This window comes from Neovison vison, chromosome X (assembly GCF_020171115.1).
Source record: "Neovison vison isolate M4711 chromosome X, ASM_NN_V1, whole genome shotgun sequence".
NCBI classification, from domain to species: Eukaryota; Metazoa; Chordata; class Mammalia; order Carnivora; family Mustelidae; genus Neogale; species Neogale vison.
Window position 1 is genome coordinate 47,032,547 of NC_058105.1, and position 19,927 is coordinate 47,052,473.

A 19,927-nucleotide genomic window follows, 5' to 3' on the forward strand; every position below is an offset into this window, starting at 1 on the left:
TGTGTGTATGCATTCTATCCTTTACTGATAGTTTCTTTTTCATATCCTTATCATCACATAGTCTTTTTAATTATTTAGACATGGTTAAAGTTCTTTAGATGTATTTATAATAGCTGCTTTGAAGTTCTTGTCCACCAAGTTCAGCATATGATGCCCTCAAAGGAAATTTCTCTTTCCTGTGTATGGGTCACATGTTCCTGTTTCTTTGCCTCTTATAACTGAACAGTTCAGATACTATACTGTAGCAACTCTGGATACTGAATGTCCCTGCTCCGGGTTTTATTGCTGTTGTTTAGTAACTTGGCTATACTAATTCTGTGAAGTCTGCTTCTCCACAGTATGCAGCCTTTACTTTTCCTGTTTGGATTTTTTCTTGCTTTTAACTTTAAGCCTGGCATCCTAAGGATCATCCATGGGTCATTACAGTTTAGCTATCAGTCACTGATTGATCCGAGTTGTACTGAAGCCCCTGAGCCAGGAAGGTTTTCATTTTTTGCTGTATGATCTGTGTGGCTTGGAGACTGCTTTCACATTACAGGGAGTTTACAAGTTTATTGCACATTTAGCCAAGGGCTAATAGCAAAGCAGTTTCTTCTCCAGTTGCTCCTAAGAGTGTGGCCTTAGGTAAGAGCAGATTATTCTACACCATCTGGCGTCCTTTGCTATCTCTTTTTTTTTTTTGCTATCTCTTTCTGATCTGCCTCTATTGGTATCATACTATGCTTCTGGCCCCCAGTAGCTGTTAGCTGATTTTTATTTTGAACGATTCCTTTAAGGCATGAATTGCTCCACTATCCAAAAAAATGTCAGGCTCCTCAGGCCAGGGCCAGCATGTTGCCAGTCTTTGAGGTTTTCTCTGACCCCACCCTCACAGAAGCTCTGAATTAAAGAACAGTATCTGGGACTGACAGGAGCTGCCAACTGGCTTCCAAGCCTCCTAGAATAACTCTCCTGAAACAGAGTTGGGTGAGGAAATGGGAGTTGCCTCTACTTCAGATCTTATAGCCTACCACTATTACTACTGAATTCTGTAGATTTTGAATAAATGGTCCTCAATTTGTTATAAATTCTTTTATTATTCTTCAGAAACTTTGAATGATTAGTCTTTCTAATTTTGACCAATGAGATACTGCTCTGGGGAGTTCCACGGAACTCTTCACATTGCCATCCACAAAACCTCCCCATTTTAATTTTCAACTGAATGCAGAAACTGGTGATCACATTTGCAAATTTAACCTACCTACAAAGCTGATTGTAAATAGAAAAAAATCATTTCTAATTTTTTAAAGCTTAAAGTACTATCCAATTTTAAAAATTGTATACTATCTTCTCTCATTACCTCAAGTAACAGAAAATTGTCTACAAATAGATACAAGGAGAAAGTAAAACATAAAAATTGCAGTCTTGTTCAATTTCATGTGATATTAAGTGTTGTTGTATCCAGGGCTGGAATACTCATAAATAAATAGGATGTCAAATTTTTGAATAAATGCTTATTCATATGTTCAACACTTTTTCCAGAAAGGCTCAGGCAACTCTGTTCAATCAGAAGGTAAAGTATAGAAAAATGTGTATTACTTCAGAAAGCTACTATCTTCTGGGGCAGTCTTCAATTACATTCTATTATTCTTTGAATTGATATACTTCAAAGGTAGGAAAAACTTTTATATCTTTTTTCCCTTTTATGGCTTTTCAATGAAATTTCACAGATTTTCTATCATTTTATATACCAAATCTTTGAAATACAGACATTAGAATCTAAATTTTACCAAAAAGGGAATCAAGAGGCAAAGTACTTAAGTGACTTCCAAGGTCACACAATTCATTAATGATAAACCTAGAACTAGAAGCAACGAAAGGACTCCTTAACATCCAGCCTTCAGCTCTGTGCACCAAATCGAGTTAGATAAGCTAATTTTCTTCCTCGAAAATTGAAAAAAACTTGCTTTCCTGGTATATACTTAAAAGTGGACTTTAATTCACAGGTACTTATTATGCTCCTTGGGAAGACATCCTTTTCTGAGTATTATAAAAATAAAGCATTGATGATTCAGGTCTACAGTATATTCTGTTAAACATTGTTGGCCATTGTCTTAGATCAGGCAGCTATAATAAAATACCATAGACTGAGTGCCTCAAAAAGCAAATTTACTTCTCACAATTCTGGAGGCTGGAAGTCCAAAGATCAGGGTACCAACATGGACAGGTTCTGGTGAGAGCCCTCTTTCTAGTTTGTACTTGGTTACCCTTTTGCTGTATTCTCACATGGTGGGAGAGAAAGATCAGTATCTCTCTTGTCTCATGACCTAATTACCTCCTAAAGGCCCTACCTCCAAATTCTATCACATTAGGGGTCAGGGCTTCAAAGTCTGAATTTGGGAAAAATAAACATTCAGTCCATAGTAGCCATCTTTATCAAAAATAGAATGTTTTTACATGACGAAAATATAGTCTTTCTACATTAAAAAATAAATGAAATAAAGTTATATCAATTGAAAAGAAATTTTTAAAATACCAATTTTATTTTTTAAAGATTTATTTATGTGAGCGAGAGGTGCAAGTGGGGAGAGGGGTGCAGGGGATAGAAAGAACACAGAGCGGAGCAAGGGAGGAGGAGAAAAGCAGACTCCCCACTATGCAGGGTGCTCAAGGCAGGGCTCAATCTCACAACCCTGAGATCATGACCTGAGCCAAAATCAAGAGTCAGATGCTCAACTGACTGAGACACCCAGGTGCCCCAATATAATATCAACTTTAGAGAATAATTTTTCTTATTTCTAGTAAACCATTGTGTGATATAAAATGTATCTGATGTAAAGGGAGAATGTCTGCAAACAAATTTTATGTGAAACACCATAGACTTGTCTACTTTTCTTTCTACATTGTCCTTAAGACCAAGAGGAAGAAGTTATTATAAAAAGAAAAATAAAATATTAGAAATCTTTTTTTAAAGATTTTATTTATTTGAGAGAGAGGGAGAATACAGACGGAGAATGAGAAGCAGACTCCCCATTGAGCTGAGAGCCCAGCTGGGGTTAGATCCCAGGACCCTGACTGAGATCACAACCCAAGCCAAAGGGAGCTGCTTAACAGACTGAGTCACCCAGGTGCCCCAAAATGTTAAAAATCTAACAGCAAATTAGTATTGAAACATTATTAAGTCAATATTTATAACATCAACAATTTTATAGAAATACTAGGTAAAGAAAGAATTCTTTCTGTATAATTGGGATAATAAATCAAATTTTCTTTTTCTTTTCTAGGCAACATTTGCTCTAAAGCAAAATAGCTTTTCTTATTTAAATCTTTTTTTCCTTTGCCATGAACAGCCTTCAAAAAAGGGTTTTTAAATAACTAGATTTGGCTTATTTGCACATCTAATCTTAAGTGGGTCAAAAAACTGGATCGAGAGAAGAATATGAAGAGAAAAGAACCCAGGAATGATTACTGAACAAAAAGACAAGCATAAGGGAAAAATATTTTCTTCCTGGAACAAAAACTCAGGTTTAGAAATTTCTTCCATGACTGGAAGATTGTTGGGGATTAAATTTCACGAAAAATAATCAAATCCTTCTCACAAGTAAAAGTTCCACTTGATCTTAATGACCAAAATATTGTACTCTGAATAACAATATGGAAAATTATTTGGACTGCAAACTTAAAAACGAAAGAGAACTCTCTAAGTGAGAAAGGTTATCTATCAGGGACACTATCACATTTACTTCAAAGCAGCTAAAAGTTTTTTACCTGGGTATATAGGCAACATTCCACAACAAAAAAATAACCCCTCTCTCGTTCAAAACACTTTTTTCACTTGGCTTCCAGCACAACCAGTCTTCTTACTTTTCTTCTAGCCACTGGTGGGTCTTTCTCAGTCTTTAGGTGGTTCCTCCTTTTTTCTTCTACTTCCTAATGTTGGCTTATACAACAGGACTCAGTTCTTTGCTGTCTTTATCTTCTTTTTTCTAGCTGCACTAAGTGATCTCATAAGATGTCATGGCTATTCACTAATGATGCCCAAATTAATTTTGCCAATCCCAATGTGTATCCTGAACTCTAGGCCTGGATATCGCCTGTCTACTCAGCACCTCCAACCTAATATGGCCAAAACAGAGCTTCTGAATCCACAACCCTTCAAATCTGTTCCTCCTCCAGTATGCCAGGATGTCAGAAACCTAGGAGTTATCCTTTACTCCTCTCTTTCCCTCTCTTCATATCCAAGCTAACACAGATCCTATCTCCTCTACGTTTAAAGTAGAACCTAAATCCACTCTCCACTCCAACTACCTCCCCATCATCTACCACACTAGTCAAAGACTCTTGCCTAGAACCCTAATAACTTAACTGGTCTCTCTGTTTTAACCCTTAATCTTCTTCAGTATAACCTTCAAACTACAGCTCCACAGAGGTAAATCAAATTATATCACACTGCTCTCAGGCCTAACAGCTCCCTATTATCTATCCATAACACATCATGAACTACTCTCTGGTTTCTCTCCTATTTCATTCTTACCACTCTTCTCTTTTAATTACTATATTGTACCTTACTGGCCTCTCTGCTAGTCCTCAAACATGCCAACTAAGTTATCATTTTTAAGCCTTTTACAACTTGCCTTTACCTCTGCCCAGAACGCTCTTTCCCCAAATTTTCACATGGCTCATACACTTATTTCATTAGGGCTTCTGCATAGGTCACCTCCTCAAACAGGCCTTAAAGTAGCAACCCTCTCAATATTCTGCCCCTACTCCTTGCTTCTTCCTTATAGCACCTCATACTATATTTTTGCTTATATTTTTATTGTCTGCCTTTTCCAAAGGGATGTAGTAAATCTACAAAAGCAGTACTTTGTATTGGTCACAGCTATACAACCAGCACACAAAAGAATATCTGCCACACAGTAAGCTAGATAAATATGTATTGAACCAAAAAATGAATGGGATTCCAGTCTGAACACTACCTAATAATACAGAGTTTTGTTTTGCTTTAAAGGAAAAACAAGAACCATAAGAATGTGCCCTTAAAAACAAAAGTAAAATCAGCATACTTTCTCTCAAGTGGTATGAATTTTACTAGAAGAGAAGTTACTCGGTAGTAGAGAGGCTGAATTTTCAGCAAAATATTCTAGCTACTGTAAAAAAATTTTTAAAGCTTCAGAATTATCCCCGAAAACAAAGTCTGTTTACTTGGGCCTGACCACTTAAAAATGGGCATATAACATATACATACACACACAAAATAGTATAGTTTTCTGAAATCAAACTGGACTAAATAGGAACAATTCCTTCTCTTATCAAATTGCTACTAGTGAAGGCCCAGGAAGCTACCAACGAGTTAGAGTTAGAAATGTTATATCCTGTTAACTTGATGCTGACACTGTTGTTCACAGTAAGGAAAATGGCAATATCCCCAGAGGTTTCAGAGGCAGGGCATTTTGCATGAGTATGTCTGTGGGTTAACTGCCACTATATATTACCTGCTCTCTTCCATCAATGCAACTTACAGTCCACAAGAATATGAAAAATCCTGTCACATAACAGATATATCTACGTATAATTTGGTGGAAGGCAGAGCCTGATGACGAAGTCATTTTTTACTAGTGGGCTAAAGAATCTAGATACTGAAAAATAAAATTAGCCACACTGAGGCTCTCCTGGGGGCATGCATAGAAGGCCAATCCAAGTACTCCCTGAGGATGGCAATCTGTTGATGCAAAGATAATGGAAACTCAAGTTGAACCACTTGGCCTCTCTAGCAACAAGGAAAAGAATTTAGTCCGGTATGGTCAGTTCGTTTCAGTCAAAATTCGCTTAATGTTGATGCTGCAGTTTAAGCTCTCTGATCAGGGGACAGAAGAATGATGAATACTACTTCTTATGAAAAGTTTCAAGCCTTGTAACCCCTCTGAAAATAAATAGTCCAAATACCAGTTCCATTTCTTTCCCTGCAGGCACAAAAAAGGGAAAATTACTCATCAAATATTTACTATGCATATTCTCTACCTCTTCTTCTTTCCCTAGGAAAAGTTCCCAACGTCCTGAATGCACATACCAAGAGTTAGCTGAGAGGGGCCAGGTTCCTAACTGGAACTCAGGCACTAAAGTGACATCCAAACCAGAAAGTACCCAAACTTTAAGGTTTAAACATTCCTTTTATTATGCTGGCAAAAAATGTTAGCTGTTCAACTGAACAAGTATTATGAAATGGGACATCATCCCCATGCTCTAGAAATTCAACATCTAAAATGGATAACACGGGAGCAGAAATTATTATATTACTGCCTTCATTAAATATGTACACAGCAGAGTTTCTGTAATAATGAGACAGCTGTGTTAGGTTTTGTTAAATCACCCTCATTACAGTCACACTTTGAATACATGCAACTATACTATAAAATGAGACAATGCATAGATCCAAGAACAAGAGTCAAACTGTGAATAGTTTTATCTTAGAGAAGACTATAGAGGGTATATTCCAACAAATTCACATAAAGTCACTGGAAATACTTCAGGAGGCAAACATTTCACTCTGACTTTGTGGAGGCAATAGGCTTAAGACTGGGGGAAAGGAAAAGTATAAATTTTTTGATGAAATGAAGCTATAGTAAATCCCTGAACGTGATGAAAATAAATTTATTTACCCGAATAGAGCTCACGCTTACTGTCCTTTCTTCTGGCCATTCCTTAAAAAACAAAAAAAAAAAAAAGTGGGGAGATAGGAGATGAAAATGTTTGGTTACCAAAGATTACCAGAAAATTAAGATGGATCTTCACTGTCTGATTCATTTGCTACATTTTATTCCTACTATCACTCCAGCATTCCTTTTGAGTAAACATTCACAATAACCTTCTACATTTCTCCCTACTGGCATAAACAGAAGGAAAATAAGATTACAGTGAGTAAAGTGAGTACCATTTTGCTAATTTATGGCCTCAAAATCTACTCAGCCACTAGAATGAAGATAAAAGACGTTAGAGAAGGCATCTTCTGAGGTAAAGGATACCTGAACTGAATTTTGAAGCATGAGGAGGATGTCTGGTGAGTCAGTCTGTGTACCAGTAGATTCTATAAAAACTGACATGAAAACTCAGACCTCGTTGATCCCATTTATTTCCCATCTTTAATTATCACCCACTGTATTTCAATGAAAAGTCATCAATTCTAAAACAAACACTTTTAATATATTCCTAAGAATAAACTAGGCCTATTAAGCTATGTATAACATAATGTGTTCTTAACACTTAGAATTTTTTATTTTACTACGATCGAGTTTTAGATGTAGGCAGATTTTGATCATACATTTTTATAAACATGAAATGGTAAATATAAACAAAATTAAGTAGTGAAAGTATTTCTAAAATTTTACATTTGGAGTCCTACTTTTCTGAATTACTTTTCCACTCAAGAGCTGTAGATAACTATGTTTTTTCACACAATATCATCTTTACTGCCAGAGTGTTGGCAATGCAACGTTTCTTAAAAGATACTAGTGTGGGGGTCCCAATTACATAAACCTAACCTACTTTTGGTTCCTGCTTCAAGGAAAGTCCATAACATGTATGATATACTGCTTCCTTCCCCTTTTCCTCTAAGACATTTGGTTTTTGGGGCTTAAAAGAGTGTTCCAATATTTTCTCCAAGTTTTTTCCCCAACCTGGTGACAACATCCTGCAAGGTCTGATTCTGGCAATCTCCCTGGGTACACTGAAAACCAGCAAATGACAACTATATTTTCATTGCTCCCTGGCTGACATCGCAAGATGCATCCTGATCTCTGAGAAGTTAGAAAGTGAAAAGAACATGTGGTTTTACTGATTAAATATACTCCATGCTTACAAATTCCGTATTTATTTCTCTAGTTCCAACTTCTTACCTGAACTCCAAGCCCAGCTTCAAACTGCCCTATACTTAGACTTCCTGGATGTCTATAAGGAATCTCAAACTTAAGGTCAAAAGAGAACTTGAGTCTCAACTTGCCCTCCCACCAAATCAAAATAACCTCTTCTGTTCTTTCATTAGTATTCTTCTTATTAATACATGGAAACACCATCTACATAGTTGCTCAGTTAATACCTCTTATTAATACATGGAAACACCATCTACATAGTTGCTCAGTTAATAAAACTCAGAAATCCTTTTCTTCATTCCTACTTTTTTACTGGTTTCAGAGGTAGAATTTATTGATTTACCAGTCGCATATAACACACAGTGCTCATTACTTCAAGGGCCCTCCTTAATGCCTGTCTCCCAGTTTCCTCAAGTTCAGCGTCTCTTATGGTTTGCCTCCTACTTCTAAAGAAGCATTCATTAAGTCCTGTCTGTTCTACCTCTGCAATATATCTCAAGTCAGTCCACTTCCATCCATTCCACTACCACCATATTTTTTAATTTATTTTTTATTTTTAGCATAACAGTATTCATTATTTTTGCACCACACCCAGTGCTCCATGCAATCCGTGCCCTCTATAATACCCACCACCTGGTACCCTGACCTCCCACCCCCCGCCCCTTCAAAACCCTCAGACTGTTTTTCAGAGTCCATAGTCTCTCGTGGTTCACCTCCCCTTCCAATTTCCCGCAACTCCCTTCTCCTAACTCCCCATGTCCTCCATGCGATTTGTTATGCTCCACAAATAAGTGAAACCATATGATAATTGACTCTCTCTGCTTGACTTACTTCACTCAGCATAATCTCTTCCAGTCCTGTCCATGTTGCTACAAAAGTTGGGTATTCGTCCTTTCTGATGGAGGCATAATACTCCATAGGGTATATGGACCACATCTTCCTTATCCATTCGTCTGTTGAAGGGCATCTTGGTTCTTTCCACAGTTTGGCGACTGTGGCCATTACTACCACCACATTTATACAAATCTCTACCAGTATCTCTGTCCAGACTCTACCAACAGCCTAACTGGTGCCCCTGCAGTCACTGGGCCTCTTATAACTCTATTCTCCACAAAAAAAGCCAAATTGATCTCTATTTTTTTTCCAATTTATTTATTTTCAGAAAAACATTATTCATTATTTTTTTCACCACACCCAGTGCTCCATGCAAGCCGTGCCCTCTATAATACCCACCACCTGGTACCCCAACCTCCCACCCCCCCGCCACTTCAAACCCCTCTCTGCTTGACTTATTTCTAAACATAAACTCAGACCATATTATGACTGTGCTTTAAAAATTTTCAATTGTTTCCCATGGCACTCCCAACAGACTATAAGAGAGATAGCCCCTGAATCTCTGCCATCTTATTTCATTCCATTCTCACTCTTGTTCCTTAAGCTATAAGCCATATTGGCCTTCCTTTTTTTATCTTGAACTCCTTGAGCCACTGTACCATTTCCACCACCTAAAATGCTCTTATTCCAGCCATTCTTCAGGTGGCTTATTCTCATCTTTTAGAAGAAATCTTAGACCAAATGCCACCTCCTCAAAACCTTTCTTGAACACCCATTCCTGGCAACTCCTCAGTCACTCCTTCTCTTACCCCACCCTGTTTATATCCTTCATAGCGTTTCTCAAAATTCAAAATTATCATGTTTACTTATTTCATTACTGGTTTACTATTTGTTCTTATTTGAATATAAACTCCATTTGGGCAGAGATGGTATCTGTCTTCCTAGGTACTATATTCCTAGTTTGAAAAGCATAGTGAATACAGAATAAATAAATATTTGTTGAATGAATAAAGAAACAGCTACTGATTCAAAGGAAATTATGATAATAAAATCTAGAGCTTCAGAATTTCCTGAAATGTAGGCTCTACAAATGTTCAAATATTTTGACTCATTAACTGAGTGGAGCTCTTTGATACTAAGAATGGATTGGCCAAATTAAATTTACTAAATTATCTCTAAAAGGCTGACTAGTTTGAAGTATTTACAATGTTAAAATTCCATAAAGTAAAAATGATTACCCAACTTTTGTAGCAACAGGGACGGGACTGGAAGAGATTATACTGAGTGAAATCAGTCAAGCAGAGAGAGTCAATTATCATATGGTTTCACTTATTTGTGGAGCATAACAAATCGCATGGAGGACATGGGGAGTTAGAGAGGAGAAGAGAGTTGGGGGAAATTGGAAGAGGAGGTGAACCATGAGAGACTATGGACTCTAATAAACAATCTGAGGGGTTGGAATTGGCGGGTGGGTGGGAGGTTGTGGTACCAGGTGGTGGGTATTATAGAGGGCACGGATTGCATGGAGCACTGGGTGTGGTGAAAAAATAATGAATACTATTATGCCGAAAATAAATAAAAAATAAATAAATTTTTTTAAAAAAGTAAAAATGTCAGCATTAAATCATATTGCCATGATATCAGAGGTTATTTTTACCATCTTGAAGGTAAGATACTTAGCAGTTAGTTGGTGACAAGGGCTCAAAAAGCACTCTTCTAAAACACAGCTTGACATTTAAAACCTAGCATTTTCAGAACCTCACAGAAACATCATCAGTTACAAAAATGGCAGTTTCACATTTTGCCAAATGTGCTCTATGCTACTAGAATTTAAAACTTCCAGTCAGAACTAACCTTCCTTAAACATTTTAAAAACTGTTTTCTGATTTAAAAGAATATATCAATCAATTCCTGATCCCCCAAAATGAGCTTGCTTACCTATGTTCAAGTTGGTATTTACTACTTTAGAGACCGAGTCTTCTAACACACACACACACACACACACACACACAGTCTATAAGAAAAATTATTTCATTTAAGAAAACCAATCCCACTCTATATGTAATTCATTACAGGCTTTACCAATTAAGAACTGGATGCAACCACGATGACAGGTATGGAGAAACCAACAAATCAATCATTGTTAGCAGTAATGTAAATTTAAATAACTTCTACTTAAAGCTAAAATTTGATTTTTTTAAAGATTTTTATTTATTTGAGAGAGAGGAAAAAGAGCATGAGCAGGGGGAGGGGTCCAGGGAGAAGGAGAAGCACACTCCCACTGAGCAGGGAGCCCAACATGGGTCTCAATCCCAGGACCCCGAGATCATAACCCAAGCTGAAGGCAGACACTTAACCAAATGAGCCACCCAGGTGCCTATAAAAGCTAATATCTAAGGACACCCAACCAAATAAAAAAAGATACATACTTTGAAAACAATTCCACTTAGAGCAATTTTATCCACACTTACATATGTATGAAATGAAGTTTATGGTTGAAGAACATTCATTAGAGCACAATTTCATAAAAGAACTAGAAACTGCTTAAATGCTCAACTTACATGTTTAACTTTAACATAGATTCATAAGAGAGAATACTATGGAGACATCAAAAAGAATGAGGCAGCCCTTTACATACAAAAATGAAACAAAAGTCTAGACATTAAGTCAAAAATTCAAGAGGCAGAAAAGTAAATATGGTATATGGTGTTGTAAAAGATCATTTACACAGAAATATGCAGTATGTCTCTAGAAGGATATTCAAAAAACTGAATGTGGTTGCTTTTATGATGAAAAGTGTCCACATAGAGTTCCACTTCCAGGATGAGATCATGTGTTCTGTGGACCCACTCCCCCGAAAATGAGAAAACTTGGCAAAGATTATTTTTAAAAACCCAGCATTTAAAGTCTCTGAAGGATGACCTCAATTCAACAACTTAACCTACTGCTTCAAGAAACTAGAAACAGGGATGCCTGGGTGGCTCAGTGTGTTGAACCTCTGCCTTCAGCTCAGGTCATGATCCCAGGGTCCTGGGATCCAGCCCCGCATCGGGCTCTCTGCTCGGGCAGGGAGCCTGCTTCCCTTCCCCTCTCTCTGCCTGCCTCTCTGCCTACTTGTGATCTCTGCCTGTCAAATAAAAAATAAATAAAATCTTTAAAAATAAAAAAATAAAGGTGTTATTATAAAAATCATAAGGAAAATACATTTACAGTACTATGCTGTATTTACTGAAAAAATCTGCATGAAGTGGATTCATGCAGTTCAAACCTCTGTTGTACAAGGGTCAATCATAAATAATAAAGATTAGAGTAAGACCTAAATGAAATAAAGAATAAAAAACAGGGGTGTCTTGGTGGTTCAGTTGGTTAAGCATCAGCCTTCAGCTCAAGTCATGTTCCTGGGGTCCTAGGATCAAGTCCCACATCAGGCTTCCTGCTCAGCAGGGGATCTGCTTCTCCTGCTCCCTCTGCTCCTCCCCCCATTCATGTTCTCTCTCTTTCTCTCTCTCAAATAAATAAAATCTTTTTTGAAAAAGGAATATCGGGGTGCTTGGATGGCCCAGTCGTTAAGTGACTGCCTTTGGCTCAGGTCATGATCCCAGGGTCCTAGGATCGAGCCCCACATTGGGCTCCCTGATCTGACGGAAGCCTGCTCCTTCCTCTCCCACTCCCCCTGTTCATGTTCCCTCTCTCCCTGTGTCTCCCTCTGTCAAATAAATAAATAAAATCTTAAAAAAATATATCAAAACAAAGAGTCTCACACTTCCTGACTTCAAAACTTACCATAAAGTTACAGTAATTAAAACAGTGCAGTACTGGCATGAAGACAGACCTATAGATTGGTGGAACAGAATAGAGAGCTGAGAAATAAACTCTCGTGTAATATACGGTCAAAAGATCTTTGACAAAGGTGTCAAGACCACTTAGGAAAGAACAGTCTCTCCAACAAATAGTGCTGAGGAAATGGGATATCCACAAACAGAAGAATGAAGTTGACCACTTATTTTAAACCACAGACAAGAATTAACTCAAAATTAATTAAAAACTTAACTATAAAATCCCTACAAGAAAACATAGGAGAAAAGTTTTATGACATTGGACTGTGCAATGATTTCTTGGATATGACACCAAAAGCAAAGGAAACAAAAATAAAAACAAAACAAAACAAAAAGACAACAAAACTTAAACTTAAAAACTTCTACACATCAATGGATACAATTAACAGAATGAAAAGGCATCCTATGGAATGAGAGAATATTTGTAAATTACTTATCTGATAAGGGGTAAATATCAAGACTTTTTCTATAAAGAACTCCTACAACTCAACAACAAAATAACAACCTGATTTGAAAAACTGGGCAAAGGACTTGAATAGACATTCCTCCAAAACTATACATATGACCAATAAGCACATGAAAAGATGCTCTATATCATAAATCACTAGGGAAATGAGAATCAGAACAACAATGAGATAACCACTTCACATCTATAGGATGGCTATTTAAAAAACAAACAAACAAAAACAGAAAATAAGGAGTGCTGGTGAGGCCATGGAGAAACGAACCCTTGTGCCCTGCTGGTATGAATATAAAATCAACATGGAAACACTTATGGAAGACACTACAGTGTTTCTTCAAAAAGGTACAAAGAGAATTACCATATGATCCAGCAATTCCACTCCTAGGTATATACCCAAAAGAAATGAAAGCAAGGACTCGAACAGATAATTCTATACCCATATTCATAGCAGCATTATTTTCAAGAGCCAAAAATAAGAAGTACTCCAAGTGTCCATCAAAAGATAAAACAGACATGGGTTGACCTAGAGGGTATTATGCTAAATGAAATAAATCAGACTGAGAAAAATACCACATGATTTCCCTCATGTGGTATCTTAAAAACCAAACAAATGAATAAACAAACAAAAAGCACAATTAGACCTATAAATACAGAGAACTGATGGCTGTCAGAGGGAAGGGGGTAAGGCAGATAAGTAAAATGAGTGGTGGGGAGTAGGATATACAGGCTAGCACTTAAGAAATGAATGAATCACGGAAATAAAAGTTACAGTATAAGGAATATAATCAATGGTATTAGAATAGTTTATAGTGACACATTAGCTACACTTGTGATGAGCAAAGCATAATGTATATAGAAGATGAATCACTATGTTGTACAACTGAAACTAATGTAACATTGTATGACAACTATACTAAAATGTAAAAATTAAATACAGAGGGATCGAGATTTTAAAAAGGATGAACATGGGGCATCTGGGTGGCTCAGTCAGTTAAGCAGCTGCCTTCGACTCAGGCCATGACCCCAGGGTCCTGGGATCAAGCCCCGCATCAGGATCTCTGCTCGTCAGAGAGCTTGCTTCTCCCTTTCCCTCTGCCTGTCTCTCTGCCAGCGTGTGCTCTGTCTCTATCTCTCTGTCAAATAAATAAATAAAATCTTTTTTAAAAAAATAGATAAACAGATAAACAGAATGTGGTAAACACCTACCATGGAATATTATTCAGCCTTTAAAAAGGAAGGATATTTCTACACATGCTATATTAGGGATGAACCCTGAAGACATGCTAAGTGAAGTAAGCTATTTACAAGAGGACAAATACTGTATGAACCACTTACATGAAGTACCTAGAGTAGACTCAAACTCAGACTAAAAATAGGATATATTTATATATATTTATTTATTATTTATATTTATATATATTTACATTTTATATGTATATATACATATATATGTATATATAAATATATAAAATGGAATACTATGCAGCCATCAAAAGAAATGAAATCTTGCCATTTGTGATGACGTGGACGGAACTAGAGGGCATTAGGCTTAGCGAAATAAGTCAATTGGAGAAAGACAACTATCATATGATTTCCCTGATATGAGGAAGTGGAGATGCAACATGGCGGGTTTGGGGGGTAGGAAATAAATAAATGAAACAAGATGGGATCGGGAGGGAGACAAACCATAAGAGACTCTTAATATCATAAAACAAACTGAGGGTTGCCCGGGATAGGGGAGTAGGGAGAGGGTGGTGGGGTTATGGACAATGGGGAGGGTATGTGCTATGGTGAGTGCTGTGAAGTGTGTAAACCTGGTGATTCACAGACCTGTACCCCTGGAGATAATAATACATTCTATGTTAATAAAAAAAATTTTTTTTAAATCTTCCCACTAATAAAAGCCCATGACCAGATGGCTTCACTGGTAAAATTCTATCATATATTTAAAGAAGAATTAATGCCAATCCTTCACAAATTTTCCAAAGGATATGAGAAAGAATGCTTCCCAACTTTTTCTATGAGGCCAGAATTAACCTGAAACCAAAACCAGACAAAGATATCCAAGATAGAATCAATATCCCTTATCATCCACAAGCTACTGAGAAACCAAATCTGGCAACATCTAAAAGGGATTGTTCTCCATGACCAAGTGGGATTTATCCCAGGAATGCATGGTTGGCTAAATATCTAAATATTTAGCAGATTAATATTATCAGGAGAAGAAAGGGCAGGAACCACATGATCACATCTGTAGATACAGAAAACAGCATTTCACAAAATCCAACAGTTTCATGATAAAAATACTCAATGAACTAAAAATAGAAAGGTAGTTCCTCAAGCTGATAAGGGGCATCCACAGGAATTCCTAATATCACACTGCAGAAAAATGAAATTATTTCCCCAATAATCAAGAAAAAAAAAACAAACTTGTCCACTCTTGCCACTTTTCTTCAACACTAATTGTACCTGAAGTTCCAGGGAATGAAATTAGTTAAAAAATTAGTAAATGGGGCGCGCCTGGGTGGCTCAGTGGGTTAAAGCCTCTGCCTTCAGCTCGGGTCATGATCCCAGAGTCCTGGGATCGAGCCCCACATCGGGCTCTCTGCTCAGCAGGGAGCCTGCTTTCTCCTCCTCCTCTCTCTCTCTCTCTCTCTCTGCCTGCCTCTCTGCCTACTTGTGGTCTCTCTCTGTCAAATAAATAAAATCTTTGAAAAAAATTTAAAAAAAATAAAATGAGTTAAAAAAATTAGTAAATGAAATCAGTAAAAAAAATAAAAGATCCAGATTTTAAAGGAGGAAATAAAATCAAAATTATGTTTGCAGAAAACATAATCTTGTGTATAGAAAATACTAAAGGATCCAATGAAAAGCTGTACAAGCTAAAAAATGAATTTAACAGAATAAAAATGAGTTCAACAAGGTTTCAGGATATAAGATCAATATACAGAAAACTGCATTTCTATATAGCATTAAAGAGTAAAATGAACATGAAATTAAGAAAGCAATTCTAAAACATGTCTTTGAGTGACGTATTGGACCAGATGGCCATACACAGAATATTCTAGCCAAAAACAACAGAATACATATTCTAGTGCACATGGAACATTCTGCAGGACAGATCACATATTAGGCCACAAAACAAGCCTCAATAAATTTACAAAGACTGAAATCATATCATGCTCCTTTTCCAACCACAGTGGTATGACACTAGAAAAAAAATCACAAGAAAAAAAACTGGAGAAGACAAACACAGGGAGACCAAACAGCATAATATTAAACAACCAATGGGTCAATGAAGCAATCAAAGAAGAAATAAAAATACATGGAGACAAATGAAAATGAAAACACAATAGTCCAAAATCTTTGTGACACAGTGAAAGTACTGCTAAGAGGGAAATGTATAGCCATGCAGGCCCACCTCAAGAACAAGAAAAAGCTTAAATACATAAATTGAAAAAAAAAAAAGAAGTCCTTAAAATGAAAAAAAAAAAAAAAAAAAACCTAACCTTACTCCTAAAAAAACTAGAAAAGAAGAACAAATAAATCCCAAGGTAAGTAGAGGAAAGGAAATAATAGAGACGAAAGCAGAAATAAATGACAGAGACTAAAAAAAGGAAAAAAAAAGAAAAAAAGCAATGAAACTAAGAGTTGGCTCTTTGAAAAGATAAACAAAATTGATAAACCCTCACCAGACTCATTAAGAAAAAGAGAAAGAACCCAAACAAATAAAATCAGAAATGAGAGAAAGTAATAACTAACATCACAGAAATACAAAGGATTTTAAGAGAATAACTATGAAAACTTAGATACCAACAAAGTGGACAACCTAGAATAAATGGATAAATACCTAGAAACATAAAATTTTCCAAAAGTGAAGGAATAGAAAATCTCAGCAGACTAATTACAAGTAACAAAACTGAATTGATAATAAAACAACTACCAAAAAATGAAAGTCCAGGACCAGATGGTTTCACAGATGAATTCTATCAAACTTGTTTTTTTTTTTTAAGATTTATTTATGGGCCACCTGTGCGGCTCAGTCAGTTAACCGTCTGCCTTCAGCTCAGGTCATGATCCTAGAGTCCTGGGATCAAGTCCTGTATTGGGCTCCTTGCTCACTGGGGAACCTTCTTCTCCCTCTCCCTCTGCCTGCTGCTCCTCCTGCTTGTGCTCTCTCTCTCTCTCACTATCTCTCTTTCCCTGTCAAATAAGTAAAATCTTTTTAAAAATAAAAAAAAAACATTTATTTACTTGAGAGACTGAGAGACTGCAAGGGGTAGGGGCAGAGAGACAGAATTCCAAGCAGACCCCATGCTGAGCATAGAGCCTGTCACAGGGCTAATCTCATGACCACGAGATCATGACCTGAGCCAAAAGTGAGAGCTGGGCGCTTAACTGACTGAGCTACCCAGGCACCCTGATCTACCAAACTTTTGAAGAAAACTCAATACCTATTCTCCTCAAACTATTCCAAAATCTGTAAGAGCAAGGAAAGCTTCCCAATACATCCTACAAGGCCAGCATTACCCTTATACCAAAACCACACAAAGATGCCACAAAAGAAGAAAACATCAGACCAATATCCCTAATGTACACAGATGGAAAAAATCCTCCACAGAATACGAGCAAACTGCATACAACAAGAGATTAAAACGATCATTCCCTATTTCCAGATGACACGATACTATATACAGAAAACCTTAAAGACTTTTCACCAAAAAACTAGGACTGATAAATTCATTCAGTAAGGTCACAGGATACAAAATTAATATAGAGAAATCAATTGCATTTCTATACACCAATAATGAAGTACCAGAAAGAGAAATTAAGAAAGCAACATCATTGATAACTGTACCAAAAAGAATAAAATATCTAGGAATAAATTTAACCAAAGGGTAGAAAGACCTATACTCTGAAAACTATAAAACACTAATAAAAGAAATTGAAGATAACACAAAGAAATGGAAAACCATTCCATGTTCATGGACTGGAAGAACAAATATTGTTTAAATGTCTATACTACCAGGAAGGAGCCCTAATGTCCATCAGCAGATGAATGGATAAAGAATCTGTGGTGTATATATATATACAATGGAATATTACTCAGCAGTCAGAAAAAATGAAATCTTGCCACTTACAATGGCATGGGTGGAATTAGAGGGTATTATGTTAAGTAAAGTAAGTCAGTGAAAGACAAATACCATATGATTTCATTCATATGTGAAATTTAAGAAATGAAACATGAACATGGGGAAGGGAAGGAAAAATAAAATAGGTGAAAATAGGGAGGCAAACCATAAGAGACGCTTACCTCTAGGAAACAACTAGAAGGTTGCTGGAGAGGAGGTAGGTGAGGGGAAGGGATAATTGGGTGATGGGCATTAAGGAGGACACTTGTAGTAATGAGCATTGGATGTTATATGTAACTGATAAATCACTAAGTTCTACCTCTGAAACTAATTTTTAAAATTAATTAATTTGAAAATATTTATACTATCTAAAGGAATCTACAGATTTAATGAAATCCCCATCAAAATGCCAACAGCAATTTTTTTCAAGTGACAACATTTATCAGACTTTGTTTGGTTTATTGATTTCTGATATATATATATATATATATATATATATATGATAATAGGCTACTATATGCAAAGTTTTCAACTGAAAAACAGAAACTTTTTTAAAAATAAAAATTTCAAATTGTTTTTCTAATATTAACCATTTGTTAAGATTCCACTACTATGCACTGAATATTCCCCATAATCATCCAGTTAATATATCACTTTAACACAGTTACTGTTATTTACAATGTGCAAGGCATTTTTTTTAGGTTTTGTGGTATACACACAGAATATACAAAGCATATGTGATAAAGTCTGAAAACACATGGCTCAGTACAATCATAGAGGTAGATGAGATGCTTATAAGAGGAAGTAAGGTTCAATTCTGAGTGGAAAGAAAAAGTTTTGGGAGCTCCTGAAATTTGAGTTTTGAAGGATGGGATTAGAGGCATAAAGACAAGGGAGTAGTCAACAAAGGCACAGAAACAAGAAAGTATGAGAAATGATGTGAAGTATGTGCTTAGTCATTAATTCATTCAATACACATTCAGTGTCAGGCACTATTCAAGGGGAGAGAAAGGGTTCCTGCCCTCACACTCAAGTGCTTTTGCAAATAATGACTAAAACATGTACTTAAGGGAGTAAGAATAAGGTGGAAATCAAAATGAAGTATAAGGAAAGACTGTTAAGGGCGCCTGGATGGCTCAGTGGGTTAAAGCCGCTGCCTTCGGCTCAGGTCATGATCCCAGGGTCCTGGGATCGAGCCCCACATCAGGCTCTCTGCTCAGCAGGGAGCCTGCTTCTTCCTCTCTCTCTGCCTGCCTCTCTACCTACTTGTGATCTCTGCCTGTCAAATAAATAAATAAAATCTTAAAAAAAAAAGACTGTTAAGGAGTATGATGTTAAATGAGCAGGCACTTCAACTTTCTGGCATTTAGTATAATGTAAAATGGAAGAGTACTAGTTCTGATAGGATTGAGTTTCATATTTCTGCATTTGTTCTCAAGGTAATGAAAAGCCATTGAAGTCTCTGAACCAAGGAACAGCATGATATTCTTACTGCCTTCAGAAGAGTAAAATTAAACAAGGAAGAAGCAAAGAGAAAAACTATTTTGGAAGTCTGGATATAAAAGCATGAGGGTCACAAGTAGAAGAGCTAAGAGGCATTGACATGACAATAAGATGATTAAGGGAGTAGGAAAAAGTAAAATTAATCAGCATCTGCTCTTTGGGGAATTAAAAAAGTAAAGAAATAGGATGATGAAATTTATATCAAGTTTACCCCTCTGTCCTGAGGATAAATTTTTTTAAAAAAAGGTTTTATTGATTTATTTTGTGTGTGTGTATGTATATGTTTTATTTTAATTAATTTATTTTTTATTAACA

The 19,927-nt window shown here is 36.4% G+C and overlaps 1 protein-coding gene across 2 annotated transcripts in view; it reads right to left on the reverse strand.

Annotated features, from left to right (window-relative positions):
* Positions 1-4,902: 4,902 nt before the first annotated feature.
* The window catches only part of CENPI (centromere protein I), a 78,777-nt gene continuing 63,752 nt past the window's right edge, over positions 4,903-19,927 (reverse strand). For both annotated transcript variants that reach the window (XM_044234975.1, XM_044234974.1), the window contains 2 exons: positions 6,639-6,680; positions 4,903-5,942 (listed from right to left, as the gene is read on the reverse strand). In XM_044234975.1, the coding sequence (XP_044090910.1) occupies positions 5,841-5,942; positions 6,639-6,680 (144 nt within the window). In that variant the 3' untranslated portion in view covers positions 4,903-5,840. The remainder of the gene's footprint in view (positions 5,943-6,638; positions 6,681-19,927) is intronic.